Here is a 23,908-nt window from a genome sequence, read left to right on the forward strand (position 1 = left end):
CTGAATGGTATTGAGCATCTGAAGTGATGTTGGAGCTGCACTTCTTGAGGCAAATCTGTAGATTATGGTTTGGGAAGTTGGAATGTAGCTTCTGGATTAGTGGTGCTGGAAAAGCACAGCAGTTCAGGCAGCATCCAGTCCCTCTACACCGCCATCCGCCATGACCAGGGCCTCCAAGCCCTCTGTTTCTTCCTCTCCCAACGTCCCCAACAGTACCCTTCCACCGACACGCTCATTCGTTTGGCCGAACTGGTCCTCACCCTTAATAATTTCTTCTTCAAATCCTTCCACTTCCTCTAGACCAAAGGGGTAGCCATGGGCACCCGTATGGGCTCCAGCTATGCCTGTCTCTTTGCTGACTACGTAGAATAGCCCATCTTCCGTAATTATATCGGCACCACTCCCCACCTCTTCCTCCGCTACATTGATGACTGCATTGGCGCCACCTCGTGCTCCCGCAAGGAGGTTGAGCAATTAATCAACTTCACCAACACATTTCACCCTGACCTTAAATTTACCTGGATCATCTCTGACACCTCCCTCCCCTTTCTGGACCTCTCCATCTCCATTAATGACGACGACTTGACACCGACATTTTCTACAAACCCACGGACTCCCACAGCTACCTGATTACATCTCTTCCCACTCCACCTCCTGCAAAAATGCCATCCCATATTCCCAATTCCTCTGCCGTATCTGCTCCCAGGAGGATCAGTTCCACCACAGAACACACCAGATGGCCTCCTTCTTTAGAGACCACAATTTCCCTTCCCACGTGGTTAAAGATGCCCTCCAATGCATCTCATCCACATCCCGCACCTCCGCCCTCAGATCCCACCCCTCCAACCATAACAAGGACAGAACCCCCCGGTGCTCACCTTCCACCCTACCAACCTTCGCATAAACCACATCATCTGCCGACATTTCCGCCACCTCCAAACAGAGCCCACCACCAGGGATATATTTCCCTCCCCATCCCTTTCCGCCTTCCGCAAAGACCGCTCCCTCTGTGACTACCTGGTCAGGTCCACGCCCCCCAACAACCCACCCACCCTGGCACCTTCCCCTGCCACCACAGGAATTGCAAAACCTGCGCCCACACCTCCTCCCTCACCTCCATCCAAGGCCCTAAAGGAGCCTTCCACATCCATCAAAGTTTTACCTGCACATCCACCAATGTCATTAATTGTATCGGTTGCTCCCGATGCAGTCTCCTCTACACTGGGGAGACTGGACGCCTCCTAGCAGAGCGCCTTAGGGAACATCTCTGGGACACCCACACCAATCAACCACACCGCCCTGTGGCCCAACATTTCAACTCCCCCTCCCACTCTGCCGAGGACATGGAGGTCCTGGGCCTCCTTCACCGCCGCTCCCTCACCACCCGGCGCCTGGAGGAAGAACGCCTCATCCTCCGACTTGGGACACTTCAACCCCAGGGCATCAATATGGACTTCAACATTTTCCTCATTTCCCCTTCCCTCACCTCACCCCAGTTCCAAACTTCCAGCTCAGCACTGTCCCCATGACTTGTCCTACCTGCCTATCTTCCTTTCCACCTATCCACTCCACCCCCCGACCTATCACCTTCATCCCACCCCCATCCACCCATTGTACTCTTTGCTACCTTCCCCCACCCTCCACCCTGTCCTATCACCTTTATCCCCACCCCCACTCACCTATTGCACTCTATGCTACTTTCTCCCCACCCCCACCCTCCTCTCATTTATCTCTCCACACTTCAGGCACTCTGCCTGTATTCCTGATGAAGGGCTTTTGCCCGAAACATTGAGTTTCCTGCTCCTCGGATGCTGCCTGATGCTTTTCCAGCACCACTAATCCAGAATCTGGTTTCCAGCATCTGCAGTCCTTGTTTTTAACCAAGTTGGAATGTAGCTACTTAGTGCAGAATTCTGCAGAGTCCAAGATGGCAGTGTGGTAGCAGGGCTGTGTGCGGGCTCTTGCCCAGGGCTCACCTGCTCCGATCCGCTTTCTTTTTTTCTTTTTACTCCTTTTTTTGTTTTTTTTTAATTCATTTTCTTTTGTTTGGCGGATTAGTTGGCAGTATTGGCTCAGTAGCACGAATGGAGTGGTGGCAGCCTCTTGGCGGTTGGAAGCTGTGACGGATGCGACATCTCCCAGTGATTGGAGGTGGTGGCAGCAAGGACGTCCTCCTGGTGTTCAGGGCCAGCGACTCATAGCTCCTACAGCAAGTGGAAGCAGCTGCAGCGCCAGCAGACTCCAAGATGGCAGCACTAGCAAGGCAATATCTCTGAGGGCGGCTGGAGCAGGAATCTTGGCGCAGTGGCAGCCTGGCCTAGCCTGGCTTGGCAGCCAAGCCCAGGACTCCTGGTTACAATAGGCCCAGAGTGGGGACTCCTGGCATTATTGAGGTCTCAACGGAGCCAGGGATCTCTGGTTGTGGTCACAGTAGGCCCGGTGCAGGGACTTGGAGACAGTGAGGACTGCAGATGCCGGCGTCCTAGTTATCAGCGAGATGGCAATGGAAGGACGATGGTAGGTCCAGTGCAGACGATGATAAGGCAGTGGGGGGAGGGTGACAGAACAAGTGTTGTTTCGCTAGTGAGTTGACTCTTGTTGGAGGTGGCAGATTAAAAATAGACTGTCTTTCAGTCATTATCATTTATTCTTAAACTTCAAAATGGCACCAGATAGTGGTGACAGTTAAAGCTTTTCACTATTTTATTGTACTATTCACTATAAAATGCAAGTGACAATAAATCATTCAAATTCAATCTTTAATTTATTCATGTGGCCACAGTGTTTATAACGCAGTATCTAATTATATTTCTGGTTAGTGATGAGGATTCAACAGTTGTAATGCTGTTTAATATCGAGGGTGAGTTCAGAGCTGTTAGTTTATAAATATAAGGATTAAATAATCCGAGTGTCTATGCAATTGAAAAGAGAAGGCTGAGGGGTGACCTTGTAGGCTTCTTTAACATTATGGAAGGTTTTAATAGAAATGGCAGACATGAAAGGTGTTTCACTTGTGGGCAATAAAGGACGTGGAGGTCATCAATATGATTATGGCAAAGAAATGAAATAGGAATTTCAGAAAAAAATCTCTACCAAAGACAGTGGCAAGAATGTGGTACTTGCAATGAGAAAAAAGTAGAGGGCTATACTGATTGTTTGTTTCCTGAGGAATGATGGAAGGAGATTCCAATGGAATATAAATAGTGGTGTGAATTGATCGGTTCAAAGAGCCTGTTTCTGTGGTTGTAAATTCAGTGTTATTTCAAATTCTAGCTGGATGTTAATGTGTTTTTGTTCTTTTGCAGTGCTCTGCCCAACTTAAAGCCAGTACTTTGCCATCACAGCAGAGGGGCATGAAGATTGCATTCTGGGGTAACTCCCTTGAAGAGAAAAGCACCTTTTATATTCCCATGCTCCCAGTCTATTAATTTTCCATAACCTTGAATATTGTGCTAAACTTGTCTTTATTTAATCTTACTAGTCCTTGGAGAGTAGTTTTATCGCATGGCAGTAAAGATTTCTCTTCCACCCCTCCCCCTACTTCACTTACCCTTTGCAGTGGACCATGTTAGACGACTTGCCTGTAGGTTCAAGTGTTCCCACCATGCCCCAGTGCGAACCCAGCTGGCTGTTTTTACCAGCGTGTAGAACAAGAGAACAGCTGTACAGTTTTAACCATGAGTATTGTATTAGCAGTGTAATATCTATTTTTACAATGTGTAGGATCTAGAGAAGTTAACTTTTTATCATCAAGGAAAACTGTTCAAGTAACAGTGGATGTAAATAAGCTCAAGAATTTTAACCAAACCCATAAAGCAGCAAACCTGTATATTTATTCCAATTATGCTAATTTTCAAAAAGGGAACAAATAGTTTAACTGCACTACGGACACATCCTGTCACAGCACGACCTCTTTAATACAGTGCTCCCTAATAGCTCTTCTTTTGGGGTTTGAAATGAGTGCAAGGTTTGAAAATGGGAATAACAGCCTAAATTGCAGTTGTGTAAAATTGTGAACAAATGGAAATCTGTAAATTTGTGTGACCTGTTTTCAGGCATCCTCCCATTGATGAGAATGGAGGCATGTATTGGTAATAACAGAGGAGCTCACCTGCCAACAAATGTTTTTCTACCACACAGCTCTATTTAGACTGAGAAATGCAAATATTTCGTAAAGAATTAGTTGAATTGCTTTCACAAGCTCTTTTGAGCCGGTCATCCCCCCTCTCCTCCTCTTTAAAATTCTCTCTTTTTAAAATATATTTTCATAGCGATGTGACCTTAATACTATAGATAATGGCCTCCACTGTGTTTTTTTGTTGTATCTGGTGAAAAAATTTGTTTTGGAAATTATTTTTTATTTGAGGAGAGTATTAAGTGTTGACCGAAAGCTGGGGTAGACCAACAAAAGCAGGAAGATTGATCCTTAAATAACATTAAGTATTAATTGGCTGCATTGTGTTTTTGTTTACAACAAGAAAAAGAAGAAAGTTTGATTTGTGCATTGTGCCAGGTGTATCAGGATACTACACAACCCGAACTGGGCCCAGCACGCAGGCTTCTGTTTGATGGATCATGCTGTAGAATGTTTTGTATTCATCCTGTGTCTAGGTTCTTTGTTAGCAGTCTAGTTAAATTATATATTTCTTAATGGTAGAAATAAGATATTATTGTGAATGTGCTTAGTCATATGTAAATTAAAGGCTGCATGCTAACCATGTAAAGTATTTATGTGCTGTGGTTTCAGTTAAGATGCAATAGGAGTTATTTTAAAGTGGTGTTGTACTTGCCCTTTTCTCAATTGTACTTCCTTTCTTTGCTTTCATTGCCAGTATTATCAACGAAAATATCATAACAAAAACCCTAAGTATGACTCCAAATCAGTACACATGATATTGAACTGCAGTGCATGCAGCAGTTTTGAGATGCAAGTCCAGTTTTGATGCAGGTTTGGATGATGACTCCAGCTATCTGGGAAGCCAAGTCTTCTCTTTGTACTGTATCATCACATGAGATTTACAGAATGGAGGAAAGTGGACATGCACATAGTACACACACGTTAAACGAAGGTAATGCCGCATTATTAGGGCTGCCTGATCAGTTATTCTGAAACCATGCTGCAATTTATCACCTTTTAACAGTCTTCAGAGTCTGTTGAACCAGGCATGCTTGTGTACACACATGCTGTAATAATCCAGTAATTTAGGATGGTTTTCTTTCTAGTTGTGAAATAACTGACCTTGTGGCAATAGTGTTAATTTTCATGTAGAATATTGATAATTTTTCAGTGTCAGTAATCTTAATTTATTATTCCTGTAATTTTGGCAGCTTGTAAAGTTTGTGGCAGTAATTTTATTTCATAATGCAACTCTTTGAGAACAAATAAACTTGATTTACACATTTTACAATGTGAACAGTATGTGTATTGTATTTTATCAAAACAAACAATGGTAACTTTATCAAGTCATTAGAGACAAGAACAGGCCATTACCATTCATTCCTCAAACCCATTCTGCTATTCCGTTAGAATAGGTCATAGCTAATTTGTATCTCAGTTCTATTTATCCATCCCAATTTAGTAACCTTTAGTAATGTTTACCTAACAGAAATTTATTGGAGTCGTTACAGCAGGAAAAGAGGACCCTGGGCTCTGACCAATCAAGTGTTCATCTAAATAGTTTTGAAGTGTCTTGAGTGAGTTCCGAATATCCATAATTCTCTGGTTTGAAAAATGTTTTTCCCTCCAAACCGTTCTCAACCTCCTGCTCCTTGTCTTAAACCTGTGCTCCTGATTATTGATCCCTTGACTAAGGGGAAAAGATTCTCCCTATTTACCCTGTCTATGCCCCTCAGAACTTTGTTCATCTCAGTCAGATCCCACCCATTCCTACCCTTAGTTGTCTTTGCTTTAAGAAAAACAACCCCAGACTATCTGGTCTCCTTTCATAGTTGAATTGCTTTAGTGCAAGCAACACCAGCAAAGATTTCAAATGCAATATGATTTCTTCAAAACCCCTCAGTCCAGTTGAACACAAAATGTTAACATTGCTTCTGTCTTCTCAGATGCTGCTAGACCTGCTGAGTTTCTCCAGCATGTGGTGCTTTTATCTCAGATTTCCAGCTTTTACAGCACTTTACTTTCATTTTAGACGTCATAACTCATTTTACTGAATTCTTCCAAATCTGAGTATGAACTATGATCCAGCAGTTAGAGGTTTTGTGAAAGAAAAGTTTTCATGTACAAATTAGGTGGATAAACATTGCATTACACGAGCCAAGAGCATATCCTGCTGACTGCTGCAGTGTACTTGCAACCAGCCAATACTTGTACTTTCAGAAAAAGATTGACAGCTTCAGCTATGTATTGAGAACTATGGTACATAGAACATAGAACAATACAGCACAGGAACAGGCCCTTCGGCCCACGATGTTGTGCCGAACATTTGTCCTAGCTTAAGCACCCATCCATGTACCTATCCAATTGCCACTTAAAGTTCGCCAATGATTCTGACTCTGCCACTCCCACAGGCAGCGCATTCCATGCCCCCACCACTCTCTGGGTAAAGAACCTACCCCTGACATCTCCCCTATACTTTCCACCCTTCACCTTAAATTTATGTCCCCTTGTAACACTCTGTTGTACCCGGGGAAAAAGTTTCTGATTGTCTACTCTATCTTTTCCCCTGATCATCTTATACACCTCTATCAAGTCACCCCTCATCCTTCTCCGTTCCAATGAGAAAAGGCCTAGCACGCTCAACCTATCCTCGTACGACCTATTCTCCATTCCAGGCAACATCCTGGTAAATCTTCTCTGCACCCTCTCCAAAGCTTCCACATCTTTCCTAAAGTGAGGCGACCAGAACTGCACACAGTACTCCAAATGTGGCCTAACCAAAGTCCTGTACAGCTGTAACATCACTTCACGACTCTTGAATTCAATCCCTCTGCTAATGAACGCTAATACACCATAGGCCTTCTTACAAGCTCTATCCACCTGAGTGGCAACTTTCAAAGATCTATGAACATAGACCCCAAGATCCCTCTGCTCCTCCACCGTACTAAGAACCCTACCGTTAACCCTGTATTCCGCATTCTTATTTGTCCTCGAACACACCCACTCAAATATCAATCACTTACCTTCCCGACTAGCTCTGCGCTCCAACTTCACTTCCGCCCAGCTCGCGCCGCTCTCTGCCGTGGTAAATTCTCATTCACACAGTATTCCAGAGAGGGGCGTAAAGAACAATTGCAGTTGTGTTATTTTCCTTAATCACACAAAAATATCTCAGTGGACCATTTAAATATCTGGTCTGTATTATAAAAAGTACACAATGGTGGAGAAAGTACAATAGAAAAGACTAAGATGCTGGGACCCAAAAAATCAAAGTCACAAAATATTGAAGAAATTGGGCTTATTTAATAAGTCTAAAATTTTGAGTGGGTTGAACTGGATAGGTGTTCAAAGAATGTCTCCACCTGTGGGACAATTCAAAACTAGGGGCTATCAATTTAAAAAAAATCACAAATCCAGTAGGAAAATGAAAAATTTCAGTAGGAAGCTATTGAGTACATGAGAAAAAAGATATAAAGAAGAGCTGCAATTAAGTAAGTGCACTGGGAGGTGATATGAATAGAGCTAAAAGATAAGTCTGATACTGTGCTATGTACTCTAAGTAATGTCTTGTACTTGTGAACATAACTCTGCACATTCCTAACTGGAAAACACAATTACAATGATTTGTACAAGAATTTCTGCTCCCAGTTTTCAGCAATGATCATCTCCTTTAAGAGTCTGTTTGCTTAGGTTATTGATTCTGAGAGTGACAATGAAAATGTTTCTATTGACAGCACAAGAGATAGTCACAATTGAAAGATTACACTGAAAGACATTTTTTTCATACTATGTGGGTATTATTGGCAACGCCAGCATCTGGTTGCCCTTGAGAAAGTGATGGTGAGTTACCTTCTTGAACTGCTGTAAGTAGACCCACAGTCCTGTTAGGGTGGGAATTCCAGATTCTGACATTGAATCATCATTCATTCACTGTCACTTTTCTGAGTTAGAATGCTGTGTGGCTTGGAGGGGAACTTGGGAGGGTGGTGTTCCCATGACCCTACTGCTCTTGTTTTTCTAGATGATGGAGTTTCTGGGATTGGAAAATGCTGCTGAAGGCAGTTTAAGCTGATGCTGTGCATCACTCCTGCCATTGGTGCATCAGTTATGGAGGAACTGAACAGTTAATGTTGTGGATGAGATGCCAATCAAGCAAATTACTTTTATTGAATATTGTCAAACTTCTTAAGTATTATTGAACCTTCACCCATCCAGGCAAATAGGGAGTAGTCCGTCACATTCCTAATTGTGCCTTGAAGATGGTAGACAGACTTTGGGATGTCCAATTTAATAGGTATTCATTTTGTGAGATTTCTATTGCACCATAATCTGCTATATTGCTGGACTAAGAAGCCAGATGACCTGATCAGTGATTGGTCAGCCTAGTACAGACTGAGTGTGATGTCCAGTGCTCTATTGGCTCAGTTGCATGTTGCTTTTTCCAAATAATATAAGAGCGGAGGTTAATTATAAAAAAAATTTACCTTATTTAGCTAATTCAAAAACAAATCTTTTCGATGACAAAGTCACTGAAACATTGGTTGTTTGCAATCAGCACCCTGCCTCAACATATTTGAAGTAACAAATGTTTCAGGGCATTCATTTGCATGTGTTTCTAATTTCCAAATCATTCGAAATCTTCCTTTTAGTCACACTTTGAAACTTTAACACTTTTTTCCGAGGGAGTAGGCAAGAGTAACTGCCTCCATGAAGGAAATGTCGCACATCCATTGGTCACATAGAGTATTTAGTCACACTGAAGGACAACTGATCATCTGAAGCCATTCAAAGCTGCAATTTGGCAAAATTATAACCAGAACACACTGCAGCTTAGTATTAGTAAACTATTATTACAGATAATGGCATGGGAGTCCTGCACCTGCTGATGAAGTGAGCACTATAATAAACAAGGCACAGACCGTCTTGAGTTAAGGATGCCGTTCCCTGTGGTTTTCTGCCTGTTTTTCTTCAGTTTTTGCCATTTATTCACAAGTAGCAATCCTCTCCAGCCCGCAGTTCCCCAGGAAGGAGTGTTGGTGGATGTTTTTCACAATAGAAGCATCATCACTGATCACCAGTAAGTTCATTGCCAACTCTTAAATGGTATAGAAGTTGTTTCTCCTGCTTGGTTTCTCAAAAGCTTATTTTGCCACCTGCTGTCTTGTGATGTTCCTTCAGGGGTCCATCAAAAACTGTACTGTCCTGCCATCACGTTTGCTTTAGAATCATTACAGGCAGACACAGGATCTGTGATCATGGTAGAGGGCTTCTAGATCTCACTTGTAAAGTGGAGGTTGGGAGGGAAGTGTTGAAACTTTTTAGGGGGGCAAGTATCAGGCTCTGGGTGCATAGAGAGGTGTCTGTGATTGGATGATGTTAGTTCCTGAGATTTAAGCACTAGAGTAAGAAATATTTATTGGAGTTTAGAAGAATTGACGGGGAAGGGGCATCTTATTATAACCCAAGTGAGAGGAGAGAGATTTAATTAAGACATGAGGGACAAATTCTTTAGAGGATGGTTCGCGTGTGGAATGAAACTTGCTGAAGACGTGATGGAGGGGTTACAGTTACACTTGAATAAGAACATAAGTAGGAAAGGTTTGGAGGGATATGGGCCAGGAGCAGGCAAGTGGGACTAGTTGGGATAATGTCAGCAGGGACTGGTTGAACCGAAGAGTCTGTTTCCATGCTAGATGATTCTATAATACGACTAGGCAAGTTAGATGCAGGAATGGTGTTCCTGATGATGGGGGGAGTCCAGAACCAGGGGTCATAGTTTAAGGAGGAGGGATAAATCTTTTGGGATGGAGATGAGTCAAAATGTCTTCACTCAGAGTGGTGAGCTTGTGGAATTCCCTACCACAAAGTGGTTGAGGCCAAAACATTTATTTAATGTCATGTTTGCTTGTTACAAATACATTTTTCATTGTATCACGTTGAGGTAATTATTTTGTAAAATAATCTCAGGATCCTCAAATTGCACATTAATGATCGTCTATTCAGCCAATTTTGGGAAGTCCATCCCAGAAAAGATCTGAAATAGCAATCTAACTCAATGAGAATTCATCAGATATTTATACATTGGACATCTTGAAGACAGTACGTTATTTGAATTCCAAAATGGTCTGTTTTAGACAAACCCCTCATTTTTCACACATACCAAAAGGTGCCTGTCACCCCTGGTCTCTCCACTTCCTATATTCCCAGGTACTATCCTACCTCCTCTTTGAAGCTGGTATTTCATTCCTATCCTTAACTAAGCCCCGTTCCTTTGTGTCTTTCTAGTTGTGGTATAGGGTCATCCGCTCATTACATTTCCAAACAAGGCCTCCGGGTTAATGCTGGTTCAGATATGTTGCATGTTCACAGATATTGTCTGCTGCGTCAGCAGCTGAGCATATTTCTAGTTTATTTTCTTTTGAACCTGACTACTTTCTTGAATAAGAATAAATGGAAAATGAGGTAAAAACAATGACTGCAGATGCTGGAAACCAGATTCTGGATTAGTGGTGCTGGAGGAGCACAGCAATTCAGGCAGCATCCGACGAGCAGCAAAATCGACATTTTGGGCAAAAGCCCTTCATCAGGAATAAAGGCAGAGAGCCTGAAGAGTGGAGAGATAAGCTAGAGGAGGGTGGGGGTGGGGAGAAAGTAGCATAGAGTACAATAGGTGAGTGGGGGAGGAGATGAAGGTGATAGGTCAGGGAGGAGAGGGTGGAGTGGATAGGTGGAAAAGGAGCTAGGCAGGTCGGACAAGTCCGGACAGGTCAGGGGGACAGAGCGGAGCTGGAAGTTTGAAACTAGGATGAGGTAGGAGAAAGGGAAATGAGGAAGCTGTTGAAGTCCACGTTGATGCCCTGGGGTTGAAGTGTTCCGAGGCGGAAGATGAGGCGTTCTTCCTCCAGGCGTCTGGTGGTGAGGGAGCGGCGGTGAAGGATGCCCAGGACCTCCATGCCCTCGGCAGAGTGGGAGGGGGAGTTGAAATGTTGGGCCACGGGGCGGTTTGGTTGATTGGTGCAGGTGTCTCGGAGTTGTTCCCTAAAGCGCTCTGCTAGGAGGCACCCAGTCTCCCCAATGTAGAGGAGACCGCATCGGGAGCAACGGATACAATAAATGATATTAGTGGATGTGCAGATAAAACTTTGATAGATGTGGAAGGCTCCTTTAGGGCCTTGGATAGAGGTGAGGGAGGAGGTGTGGGCACAGGTTTTACAGTTCCTGCGGTGGTAGGGGAAAGTGCCAGGATGGGAGGGTGGATCGTAGGGGGGCGTGGACCTGACCAAGTAGTCACGGAGGGAACGGTCTTTGCGGAAGGCGGAAAAGGGTGGGGAGGGAAATATATCCCTGGTGGTGGGGTCTTTTTGGATGTGGCAGAAATGTCGGCGGATGATTTGGTTTATGCGGAGGTTTGTAGGGTGAAAGGTGAGCACCAGGGGCATTCTGTCCTTGTTACGGTTGGAGGGGTGGGGTCTGAGGGCGGAGGTGCGGGATGTGGACGAGATGCGTTGGAGGGCATCTTTAACCATGTGGGAAGGGAAATTGCGGTCTCTAAAGAAGGAGGCCATCTGGTGTGTTCTATGGTGGAACTGGTCCTCCTGGGAGCAGATACGGCGGAGGCAGAGGAATTGGGAATACGGGATGGCATTTTTGCAAGAGATAAGGTGGGAAGAGGTGTAATCCAGGTAGCTGTGGGAGTTGGTGGGTTTGTAAAAAATGTCAGTGTCAAGTCGGTCATCACTAATGGAGATGGAGAGGTCCAGGAAGGGGAGAGAGGTGTCAGAGATGGGCCAGGTAAATTTAAGGTCAGGGTGGAATGTTTTGGTGAAGTTGATGAATTGCTCAACCTCCTCGCGGGAGCACGAGATGGCGCCAATGCAGTCATCAATGTACCGGAGAAAGAGGTGGGGAGTGGTGCCGGTGTAATTACGGAAGATCAACTGTTCTATGTAGCCAACAAAGAGACAGGCATAGCTGGGGCCCATACGTGTACCCATGGCTACCCCTTTGGTCTGGAGGAAGTGGGAGGATTCAAAGGAGAAATTGTTAAGGGTGAGGACCAGTTCGGCCAAACGAATGAGAGTGTCGGTGGAAGGGTACTGTTGGGGACGTCTGGAGAGGAAAAAACGGAGGGCTTGGAGGCCCTGGTCATGGCAGATGGAGGTGTAGAGGGATTGGATATCCATGGTGAAGATGAGGCGTTGGGGGCCGGGGAAACGGAAGTCCTGGAGGAGGTGGAGTGCGTGCGTGGGTGGTGTCTCGAACGTATGTGGGGAGTTCCTGGACTAGGGGGGAATAGGACAGTGTTGAGGTAGGTAGAGATGAGTTCACTGGGGCAGGAGCATGCTGAAACAATAGGTCGGCCAGGATGGTCAGGCTTGTGGATCTTGGGAAGGAGGTAGAACCGGGCAGTGCGGGGTTCCCAGACTATGCGGTTGAAAGCTGTGGGTGGGAGATCTCCTGAGGTGATGAGGTTCTGTATGGTCTGGGAGGTGATGGTTTGGTGATGGGGGGTGGGGTCATGGTCGAGGGGGCAGTAGGAAGAGGTGTCCTCGAGTTGGCGTTTGGCTTCAGCAGTGTAGAGGTCAGTGCGCCAGACTACCATTACGCCCCCTTTATCCGCTGGCTTAATGGTGAGGTTGGGATTAGAGCAGAGGGATTGGAGGGCTGTGCGTTGTGAGGGTGAGGTTGGAGTGGGGGAGGGGGGTCGACAGGTTGAGGCGGTTAATGTCCCGGTGGCAGTTGAAAATGAAGAGGTCGAGGGCAGGTAATAGGCCAGCGCGGGGTGTCCAGGTGGATGCAGTGTATTGGAGGTGGGCGAAGGGGTCCTCGGAAGGTGGGCGGGAGTCCTGATTGTGAAAGTAAGCTCGGAGGCGGAGGCGACGGAAGAAGTTTTCGATGTCACGGCGTGTATTAAATTCATTGATGCGTGGACAGAGGGGGATGGAGTCCTTTGCTGAGGACTGATCGTTCGTCCTCAGTGAGTGGGAGGTCTGGAGGGATGGTGAAAACTCGGCAGGGCTGGGAGCTGGGATCTGTTGTGGGTGTGCAGCTGGGAGTGGGGTCGAAGCCAGTACCTGGAGTGGGTGTGATGGTGGGGGGAATGGGGTTGGAGGCATGAGCAGGAGTAGTGTTCCCCTCGGGGTTCTGGGGGGTGGGGATAGTGACAGTGGGGTCTGTGGGGGCGTGTCAGCAGAATGCAGGTGAGTGGCGCTGGTGGGGTCGGAAGTGGTGGCAGACACAGCAATAGGGGTGGCGGAAGTCACTGAGCGTGTGGCATCGGCGATGATGTGAGGGCTGGAAGTGGCTGTGGGAGTGGCCATGATGGGGGCAGAAGTGACATCATCAATCAGCGTGGGGGTGGTAGCTGCATCAGCCGCATGGCTAATGGCGTTTCCGAGGCCAGGGGAATCTTCTGGAATGTTTGAGGAGCGCTGGTTATGGAGGTGGGTGGATAAAAGTTTGTTGTACTTACAGGTTTTTGATGTTTGAGATGGAATTGAAATACTGTTTGTTGAGAGTATGAATTCTCCAGAGGATGTAGTACAGAGTGGGTCCTTTTCAATTCTGGGAGAGTGTGGCCCTCAACTGAGGCAGGGCAGACTGTAGAGAGGTTAGGTACCGGCGCATTGCTGCAAGCGTGGAGCAGAGGATCTTGAAGGAGAACTGTTGCTGGTGTTTTTGAATCTGTAGTCTGTACTGTTTGTCCTGTTCGGGTCCGAACTCTGCTGGTTTAAAGGTGGTCCGGAGTCCATGTGGGATGAGTTGGTTACGGAGGCATGCACTGAGGAAGCAAATGTGGCTGTGGTACCAAGTTTGTTTCACGACATGGTTGAAGAGCTTCAGGGCAGAGGAAATGACCTGGGAGTTGCAGTGGGAGAGGGACTCCCTGAGATTCTTGTAGAGAGAGGAGGAAAACTTCTTCAAGGCAGGCATCCATGCAAGAGGATTCACAGTAGGGTTAAAATCAACGAGGTAAAAACAATGACTGCAGATGCTGGAAACCAGATTCTGGATCAGTGGTGCTGGAAGAGCACAGCAATTCAGGCAGCATCTGACGAGCAGCAAAATCGACGTTCAATGAATCTTGTGATTATTGCTCGTGAAGCTAACTAAAATTCTCTACCTCACTCTAATTCCAGTTGGAACTTCATGTAGTGAACAGATTGCTCCTAAAATTGTCTGCCTTTTTAAGGAGAAGGTCGATAAAGCTCTTGTGGCTAAAGGGATCGGGCATATGGGGGGTGGAGGGAGAGGTAGGGTGTGCTGGTCCCTATGGGGAAATCCTTTGGCCCATTCTGTTGAGGCTGGGAATAGATTAAAAGGAGATTCCTGTATTTTGATCTTTCTTGGGTTGGGATTGGAAGCCAGGCAGGAGTGCTGATTCCACATTCTATCCCTCACCACTCCCAACCCTGAGCCGTGTTACAGAAGGTGTGGGGCAATAGGACTCCCAGTCTGTAAACAGCTCTGGCTCCTTTGGGACCGCTTCAGACCAATCACAGAAAGCAGATCAAGGTTTACCACTCTCTCCGTTTATTATTTGGAACAGCCCTTCTGGAACCTTCCCTCCCATTGCAGCCACCCTGCTCCTTGCAAACTGGGCAAATCCTAATGAGTGACTGTACCCACACAGTGCAAGCTCCTGATCACTGTCCCAATACCAGTCACAGACTGACAGTTGAGATTCAGAAGGAAGATCCTGCCTGTGGGATGTCCAAGTGAAATCAAAAGGAGATGGGTGTGAGAACATGATTTCTTCCCTGATGATTCAGCAAGAAAAAAACACATTTACTCACACAGTAACTTAAACCAGGGTGAGCAAATTTAGTGGGCGGCACGGTGGCACAGTGGTTAGCACTGCTGCCTCACAGCGCCTGAGACCCGGGTTCAATTCCCGCCTCAGGCGACTGACTGTGTGGAGTTTGCACGTTCTCCCCGTGTCTGCGTGGGTTTCCTCCGGGTGCTCCGGTTTCCTCCCACAGTCCAAAAGATGTGCAGGGTCAGGTGAATTGGCCATGCTAAATTGCCCGTAGTGTTAGGTAAGGGGTAAATGTAGGGGTATGGGTGGGTTTCGCTTCGGCGGGTCGGTGTGGACTTGTTGGGCCGAAGGGCCTGTTTCCACACTGTAATGTAATGTAATCTAATCAAATTAAATTCATACTCCACCCCCGCCCCCCAACACACACATTGTTCCTAAACCAGCTTTCTTACAAGTGTGGCTTCAAACTCGTAACACACAAATTGAAGGCTCCTTAGGATTTTATTTTAAAACACACAACCTCATTCTCATCATTTAGTGGATAGATATAAATATAAAAACAGAAATTACTGGAACTACTCATCACAACAATCTGTGTTGACAAAATCAATTAACATAACATGTTGAGCAGAAACATCTCTCACCACAGAAGCTGAAAATTTCTGCCATTCCGGTCAGTATTCTAGATTTCCAGCTCGTACCTAGCCATGTCTTCAGCTTCCTATGTTTTATCCACCTCCCTACTTCTCTTTCCCTCTTGAGGAACTCCTTAAAGCCTAAATCTTTGATCAAGTATTTGGTTACCTGAGCTGATATTTCTTTGTTACTCAGTGGTTGATAATGCTCCTGTAAAGCTGTCTGGTCACTTTAAAGGTGCTATAAAAATGCAAGTTTTTATTTGGTCAGTCTGAAAACTGCTAGGGGTAGGAGGGATAGATGAATTCTTCGCAGATTGGCAAATGTAATTGTGCGGAGGAGTGAAGATGTTCAGACTAGGCTGTAAAGTTCCCTTACACACTTGTCTGCCTTAGTTGTTTTAGCTTCATTGCAAAAATAGCCACTTGGCTGAGGGGCCAGGCATTTGCTGATCCATTGCAAACAAGGTCTAGCAGGGGATGTGCTACGGGAGGGGTTGGCGCCGACTAAGTAGGAAATTTGTGTTAGAGCCATTTTCTGACATTATGTAAACAGGTTAGCAATGCTTACAATATTTTATTCAATACAAATCACATTTGTATTTCAGTCACATCGAGAAGGAGCTGAAGCACTACCTTGGAGAGCCTAACATTGATGAATTGTCTGTCGAAGAGCTGCAATTCTATTATTTCACGTAAGCTAAATACAGTTGAACCTATACTGGAAATCTTCACATGATTCCAATATTTATCCCTTAATTTAGATCACTAACACAGTTTGTTATTATATTGTGTGTGGGAGTTACTTCTGTACAAATTGGTGAGTATGATTCCTATATTACAACAGGGACTACAATTCAAACTCCTGCTCCAATTGCAAAATACCTTGGAATATTCGGAGGTGTGAAAGTTGCTATTCATGGAATACTACCAGTGAACTCTCTTTGTCATCCGCAAGAGTAAAATTTGGTACTTAAAGAAATTGTTTCAAAGAATCCCTAGTGTGAAAACAGGCCACTTGGCCCAACAAGTCCACGCCGATCCTCCGAAGAGTAACTCACCCTGTAACTTCCCTACCCTATTACTCTGCGTTTACCCCTGACTAATGAACCTAACCTACACATCCCTGAACACAATGGGCAATTTAGCATGGCCAATTCACCTAGTCTGCACATCTTTGGATAGTGGGAGGAAACCTACACAGACACAGGGAGAACATGCAAACGCCACATAGACAGTCACCTGAGGCTAGAATCAAACTCGGGTCCCTAACACTGAGACAACAGTGCTAACTACTGAGCCACCATACCACCCATGCAGCTGAGTGGGTGGCACTGGTTTTTCACAGCGTCAGGGATCTGGGTTTGATTTCAGCCTTAATCAACTGTGTGGAGTTTGCATGTTCTGTGTCTGAGTGGGTTTCTTTCTACAGTCCAAAGATGTGCAGGTTAAGTGGATTTGCCGTTGGAAATGCAGAATTACAGGTGGAGGGAAGCTAGTGTCTGGGTGGGATGTGCTTCAGACTGTCAGTATGGACTTGCTGGGCTGAATGGCCTGCTTCCACATTGTTGGGATTGTATGATTCTATGAATGACACCTGTGACACTCTTTCAAGAAATTGTTAAATGTTTGTTAACGAACAATTAATATGTAATTGTTGATGCTATCTTCAGACTATCAGTGAATTGTTTACTAATGAAACTTCTCCAAGAATTAAAGACTGGCAAGGAAGAGCCTTGCTATTATACTTCTCTTTCCCCTGACTTTCTAAATTCCTGTTAAAGAACCAGAGAGAAGTATTCTTGCCTGCTGGACCAATCCACATGAATCACAATTGCTAGAAAGTGAATTACAAATCAGCCAAGAAAATTGACCCAAGTCTGGCGTGAGGGAAGGTATAATTGAGGACAGTGGCTCCAGACCACGCCACATCTGGACAAGTGTGAAGAGAGAAACATGACAGACAGCAGAGGAAGATCTTGAGAAGGATTAACCTCTACCCTTAGCTTATCCACTAGGGATAATTTGAAGCCTGCTAAGGAGTGATGCCTCTGAGATGACCTGCTTCATCTTCTGCAGTCGCTGCTTGACCGAAGAGCAGCAGGAGCAACCCACAGCTCAGTTGTGGTACAAGTGAATGTATCAAAAAGGCGACAGTCTCTTCCTTGGCAACAGCAGGAGATCTGGCAGTGGATGGTCACAGCTGTGCTTTACTCAGGGCTTGTGTTGTAATACTCTGCTGAATAAAATTAAAATTGGCAAGCAGCAAGATTGGTCAATAAGAATTTTCCTAAATATACAACATTCCTGGAGGCTAGAATGCTATTGAATGCACTGTATCTGGAATCCTGAATGCAGTTGAGCAGGCTACTTTGAAGCAACGCTATAGGGGAAATATCAAGTTCTTGTGGTGTAGTGATAATTTCTCTACCTCTGAGCCAGGAGGCCCAGGTTCAAGTCCCATTTCTCCCAAATAATAATAGCTCTGAACAAGTTAATTAGAAAATACCCATCACTGCATATAATCCTGAAGCTTAGCCTAACGCTGAGGGGACAATGGATTTAAACGGCATTGCAGCAGTTGGTCTAATTCAAGCCCAATGAATAAACCTGGAATTAAAGGCTAGTAACAGTAACCGTGAAAGCATTGCAATATCATGTGAAAAAATCCATCTGGTTCACAAATACCCTTTAGGAAAGGAAAACTGCCACCCTTACCTGGTCTGGTCTACATGTGACTCCAGACACACACATGTGGATTCCTCAGAAATAATTCAGCAAGCCACTCAGTTTCTGGGGCAATTGAAGGTGGACAACAAATGCTGATCCCAGTATTAGTCAGCATCTTCCAAACAGACAACCACTTCCATGTGACAGGACAAGGGCAGGAGATACGAGAACAACATCACCTGCAAGTTCCTCTCCATCCACTCACCCTCCTTCACTGTCACTGGGTCAAAATCCTGGAATTCCCTCCCTAATGGCATTGTGGGTCTACCTACAGCACATGGACTGCAGTGGTTCAAGAAGGCAGCTCACCACCACCTTCTCAAAGGGCAACTGGCAAATTCTGGCCGGCCAGCCAGCACCACCCCATGACCTACACGTGGTAAAGAGGATATATGTATAATTCATACTCCATAAATGACAAATCACACAATCCCTAGTGTGGAAACAGGCCATTCGGCCCACTGAAAGGGCAGCCCACCCTGTAATCCTGCATTTCCTATGGCTAATCCACAAAGACTGCAGATCTTTGGATTGTGGGAGGAAACTGGAGCACCTGGGGGAAACCCACACAGACACAGGAAGAATGCGCAAACTCCTCACAGACAGTCACCCGAGGCTGGAATCTAACTGGGTCCCTGGCGCTATGAGGCAGCAGCGCTGACCACTGAGCTGCCCTCCCATTGGCAGTAATCCTACAATAATCTTTTAAAGGAATATCTTAGTTTTTAGTTCTACTCAGAGAAACCTCAATGAAAGGAGAGAAGTGGTAATCCCATACAATTGAAAAAGTTCAATTTTATCCAACAAAACTTCAAGCGCAGCATTTTTGCCATTTCCTTAAAGGAATCATCTAATATCGAAAAAGTAGCAGTGCTACAGGGATGTAGAGGGACTGACTAAATTGTTTGACAGGGAGCCATTATAAGCTATCAGTCACATTGCCTCCTGTGCACCATTAATAATTACAAGTGACATTTTGTTATATTGAATCACCTTGATGGTACAATAGGCTTAGTACTGTTGCATTAATAAGAAATCTCTCAGACTAACAGGCTCTCAATGAATTTCTATTCTCTCGAAATTTTCTCTAAATCTCTCTAAACAGGCTCTCTAAATTTCTATTCTCTCTATATTAATTGCTTATGACTAATCCAAAAAGTTCTTGAACTGCTGTCACTGAAGTTAACATGGTGCTATTTAAAATCCAACCTGCTCGGTCATAGCCTTTTTTTCATGTTTCGTGGCTATTGATAGCAGAAGGGGGTGTACCTATTTTCTAGACGCTCATATTTCCTGGCTTGATTATCAGCCTTTTCTACTTTGATCAGTCGAACACACACAAATACAATCATCCTAAAATATTCACAATGGAAACCTCGCTGAATTCTAGTAGACAGTAGTTGATGGTTCTGTGAAGACAGTCAGTTGGACTCCCTTACTGATTCAGTGGATGAATGCATTGCAGTCTGATCCAGGGCCATAGAAATGCCATAACTTCACTTTCTGACCGTGTAGTTAACTATTTCAGTCAAAAGGTGACACCAAGAACAACTTCGTAAGGATCCTACTCATTGACTACAGTTCAGCTTTCAACACTTTTATCCCCTTGAGACTGATTACTAAACTTAGTGATCTCGGACTAAGCGCCACTCTCTGCAACTGGATCCTCGGTCCTCCATCAGTGAAGATTCGGGAGAACATTTCATCCCCGCTAACATTCAACACTGCAGCCCCCTCAGAGCTATGTACTCAGCCCCCTACTGTACTCACTATATACCCATGAGTGTGTCACCAAATACCAGATTAACGCCATTTAGAAGTTCGCTGATGACACCACCAAAGTCAGTCGAATCTCAGATGGAGACAAAACAGATTACAGATGGGAGGTGGAAGATTTGGAAAACTGGTGCACTGAGAACAACCTAGCTCTCAATGCCAGCAAAACCAAGGAACTCATTATTGCCTTTTGGCAAGATATTACTCATGCCCCCCTATACATTAACAGGACAGAGCTGGAACAAGTGGAGAGTGTCAAGCTCCTGGGAGTGGTAATTAACAATAAACTTTCTTGGACTGATCATACGGACGCAGCTGAGAAAATTTGGCATGACGGCGAATACCCTTGCCAACTTTTATAGATGTGCCATCGAGAGCATTCTGTCTGGATATATCAGTACTTGGTATGGTAACTGACTGGAGACTGTTACAGAGAGTGGTGAACTCGGCCTGGACACTCTCAAAGCCAACCTCCCACCTATAGAACCCATCTTCCAGGCCCATTGTCAAGGAAAGGCAGCCAGCATTCTCAAAGATCCATTCCACCCTGGCAATGCTTTTCTACAACCTCTACCATTGAGGAGAAAGTATAGTAGCCTGAACACCTGCACCAGCCAGTTTCGAAACTGTTTCTACCCTACTGTTGTTAGAATGGACTCTCAAACTCTTCACAGTCGCCTGTACCTGTGTTTTTTGTTTTTGTCACTGTTTACCTACTATTTAGTTATCTATGCTTTTTAACTATGATCTACCTGTATTGCTCTCAAGACAAAGCTTTTCACTGTACCTCGGCACACATGACAATAAGTTAAATTCAATTCAAATGATAGAGTCTTAGAGCCGTATAGCATGGAAACAGACCCTTCAGTCTAACTCGTCCATGCCTACCAGATATCCCAAATTATTCTAGTCAGATTTGCCAGTTCTTGGCCCTATCCCTTTAAACCGTTCCTATTCATATACCCCTCCAGATGCCTTTTAAATGTCGTGGTTGTACCAGCCTCCACCACCTCCTCTGGAAACTCATTCCATTCACACATGACCCTCTGTGTGGAAATGGTGCCCCTTTTGAATATTTCAAAGTGAAAAGGAGAAGCTGCATAGGTTGGAGCTTTTTCCCCCCCCTGGCGTGTAGGAAGTTGAGGGGTGACCTTATGAAGTTTATAAAATCATGACAGGCATAGATAAGATGACTAGCAAAGGTCTTTTCCCAGGGTAAGGGAGTTTAAAACTGCAAGGTTTAAGGTGAGAAGTGAAAGATTTAAAAGAGACCTGAGGGTGGTGGGTATATTGAATGAACTGCCAGAGGAAATGATAGATGCAGGTATAATAGTTAAAAGACATTTGGACAGATACACGAATCAGAAAGGTTTTGTGGGATATGGGCCTAATTTAGTTTGGGAAACTTGGTTGGTATGGAAGAGTTGGACTGATGGGTCTGCTTCTGTGCTGTATGACTGTATAAATCTCTTAGCTAAAAAGGATTAGGAAAAGTATACACTAATATAGTTCAAACAGGCATATATCATTGCAATAAACAGTTGCATCTTTAGACAATCAATTGCAGCAATTGCACCAATTATAATCTTCACTGTGGACATTATTACACTGTTAGGGTATGGAGTTTGTTTCTTAGCATCATGCACCAGTACAATAAGATACCAAGATCACTGGTATAGTATCTTAAACAACAGTATTGAAACGCCTCAAATTTGTGACCTTCCATCAAGAGGCTAATAACAAGATTAAATATAACCACAGCAAAGTTATGACTGCCAGGCAGAAAGAAAAGCTTGACAAATATATTTAATGTAATATCTCCTTGGAGCATTCCTTTAATTTTTTTTCTAAAAATACATTTAATGGAGAAAGACTTTTCCTGTTGAATTAATTCATGAGTGTCCTACTTAATTCCCTCTCTGCAGTCTGCATGACTTCGACAAAAATACATTCTTGGATGGCCTGGAAATAATTACCGCATTGGAAGATTCCCTTGAAGAAACCCTGGAGTCCTTTTCAACAGAAGAAATGATGAAATTGCTAATAGGTATAATTCATGAATTAACACTCCTGATTGATGCTGCAGCCAAATCATTCCAAGCCTGGCTCAAAATGATTTAAAATGAGATCCACTCACTTCACCCCCAAGTCAACAATCTATTGTACATCTTAAGGATGGTACTAGAAGTTTATTTAGTATTTATTCTCTTCAGATAGAGTTAAAAACAGAAAGAAAGTGCATCCTCCAAAGATGTAAGCAACACAATGTTTTTAATATTGTTTGAAAGCTTGTGATAGAGCTTTTACAAGGTTACACTGTTTTGTCCACAGCAATTCCCCACAATTGGCCAAATCACCCAAAGGTCACGGCATTGAGCGCAAATAAGTGCTTGCAATTTTAAAATAGAGAGAGTGGGAATCCTGACACCCCTACAAAATAACCACCGCCCCAGTCTGATTTCACCAGGAAGGTGAGCTTCCTTGCACTGTGCTGATTTGAAGGCTTTCGTTTGTATGACTGAGGGAAAGTCTTCGTTCTGTGAACCAGTACAATTAGGCAGTGTTTAAAAAGTATTTAAGACAGGTAACCTCATTCAGTTTATCAATACAACTGAAAATGGGTTTACCCACATATAGACAGTTCCTTAAAAAAATTATATTGAGTAGTTTATGGATTTCATAGATATACAGTGGTCATTTCTCAAATTTAAATATTTATTAATTATAACATTCGGATAATATCCATCAGCATCTTTATGCCTATAGAACAAAGTTTAAATGTATTGTACTGACAACAAATACATTCTTACACAAATTACTCTAAACCATCAAATTAAATTAGAAAACTAGCACAATTAAGAGCAATTTGCACCTGGATTTGTACAGTTCCCAAAAGTGAAACTCCATTTGGTCTTGTATACTGTGTATAGGTCCTGTAATGTTTACCAGTTTAAACTCTCAGTTTTGGAATGCTGACACCTGCCCTGCTCTTAAAACAGAGCAACTAAATGACTGTTCAATTGCCAGGCCAAATCTCCCTTCCAAACCTTAGACCAAGTTGAAGCAATTTTAAATATAAACATAAATTCTCTGGGAGCTTCTGAGTCTGCTGTAAGTTGCTATTGCAGACACACAGCTAAGTTTGAAGTACAAATCAAGGTTGATCTCACTCCATCCATTAACCGGTTTCATCTTCACTGCTTTCTTTTGGTACAGAAATGACAGATGAAGTTTTGGAAAATGATGATATCGATAAAGATGGATATTTATCCTATTATGAATATATGCACTCACAAAACAGAACAGCAAGTCCTACCACAATACTGGAGAAAAGCTCAAAAGAGAAAGCTTATCAACATCAAATCTGATGCAAAAAAAAGGAGAGAAAAATGTTCTTAGCAAGCAACTAATCTAATAAAAAGGGACTAATAAACTTGTATTCTATTTTAGAAATAATGTGCTTTCATTAAAACACAGATGAGTGGCTAATTGACCATTGATCTTCAAGTCAGGACAAGATGTGTGTCCCAAACGCACCCTGCTGGGGGACTAGAGGTGGGATTAATTTCATTTGTGGTAGTCCATTTGAGGGCCAACCAATCTGCCCAGGATCCAGTAGATCTGCCCCCTCTCCTGTGTAGGGAATGAAACAGCATGTTGCAGGTTATGCCGAAAGTTTATTTTACGTGCTGGGCTAGGGCAGGTAGGCCTTGGTAACTGGAGGGTAAATCTGCAGAGACATTGAGGCCACAAGGGCTGTTAATGATCCTGACAGCCTGCTCTTGGAGCATTAAGCCTCCAGGGAGATATAATTCAGTTTACCATAAGGTGAGTGCCATTCCATAATGGGAGAATGCTGGTGGGATCAATAATAAATGGCTATCAGTGGGC

At 44.1% G+C, this 23,908-nt stretch overlaps 2 protein-coding genes across 9 annotated transcripts in view; both read left to right on the forward strand.

Moving 5' to 3' along the window:
- The window catches only part of LOC122552663 (fasciculation and elongation protein zeta-2-like), a 129,349-nt gene extending 123,935 nt beyond the window's left edge, over window positions 1-5,414 (forward strand). For all 8 annotated transcript variants that reach the window (XR_015758362.1, XM_043695485.2, XM_087991204.1 and 5 more), the window contains one exon: window positions 3,306-5,414. Coding sequence is in view for 4 of the 8 variants with exons in the window: in XM_043695484.2 (XP_043551419.2) it covers window positions 3,306-3,322 (17 nt within the window). In the remaining 4 variants the exon portion in view is untranslated. The remainder of the gene's footprint in view (window positions 1-3,305) is intronic.
- A 3,595-nt stretch (window positions 5,415-9,009) lies between these two features.
- Window positions 9,010-23,461, forward strand: LOC122553168 (multiple coagulation factor deficiency protein 2 homolog). Its single transcript, XM_043696755.2, has 4 exons — window positions 9,010-9,194; window positions 16,120-16,206; window positions 21,943-22,064; window positions 23,234-23,461. Exons 1-4 carry the CDS (start codon window positions 9,052-9,054, stop codon window positions 23,383-23,385), a joined length of 504 nt encoding a protein of 167 aa, XP_043552690.1. The 5' UTR covers window positions 9,010-9,051; the 3' UTR covers window positions 23,386-23,461.
- Window positions 23,462-23,908: the final 447 nt, after the last annotated feature.

The sequence above is a fragment of the Chiloscyllium plagiosum genome, unplaced genomic scaffold (genome assembly GCF_037043375.1).
Source record: "Chiloscyllium plagiosum isolate Xiang-an unplaced genomic scaffold, Cpla_swu_hap1 HiC_scaffold_10, whole genome shotgun sequence".
NCBI classification, from domain to species: Eukaryota; Metazoa; Chordata; class Chondrichthyes; order Orectolobiformes; family Hemiscylliidae; genus Chiloscyllium; species Chiloscyllium plagiosum.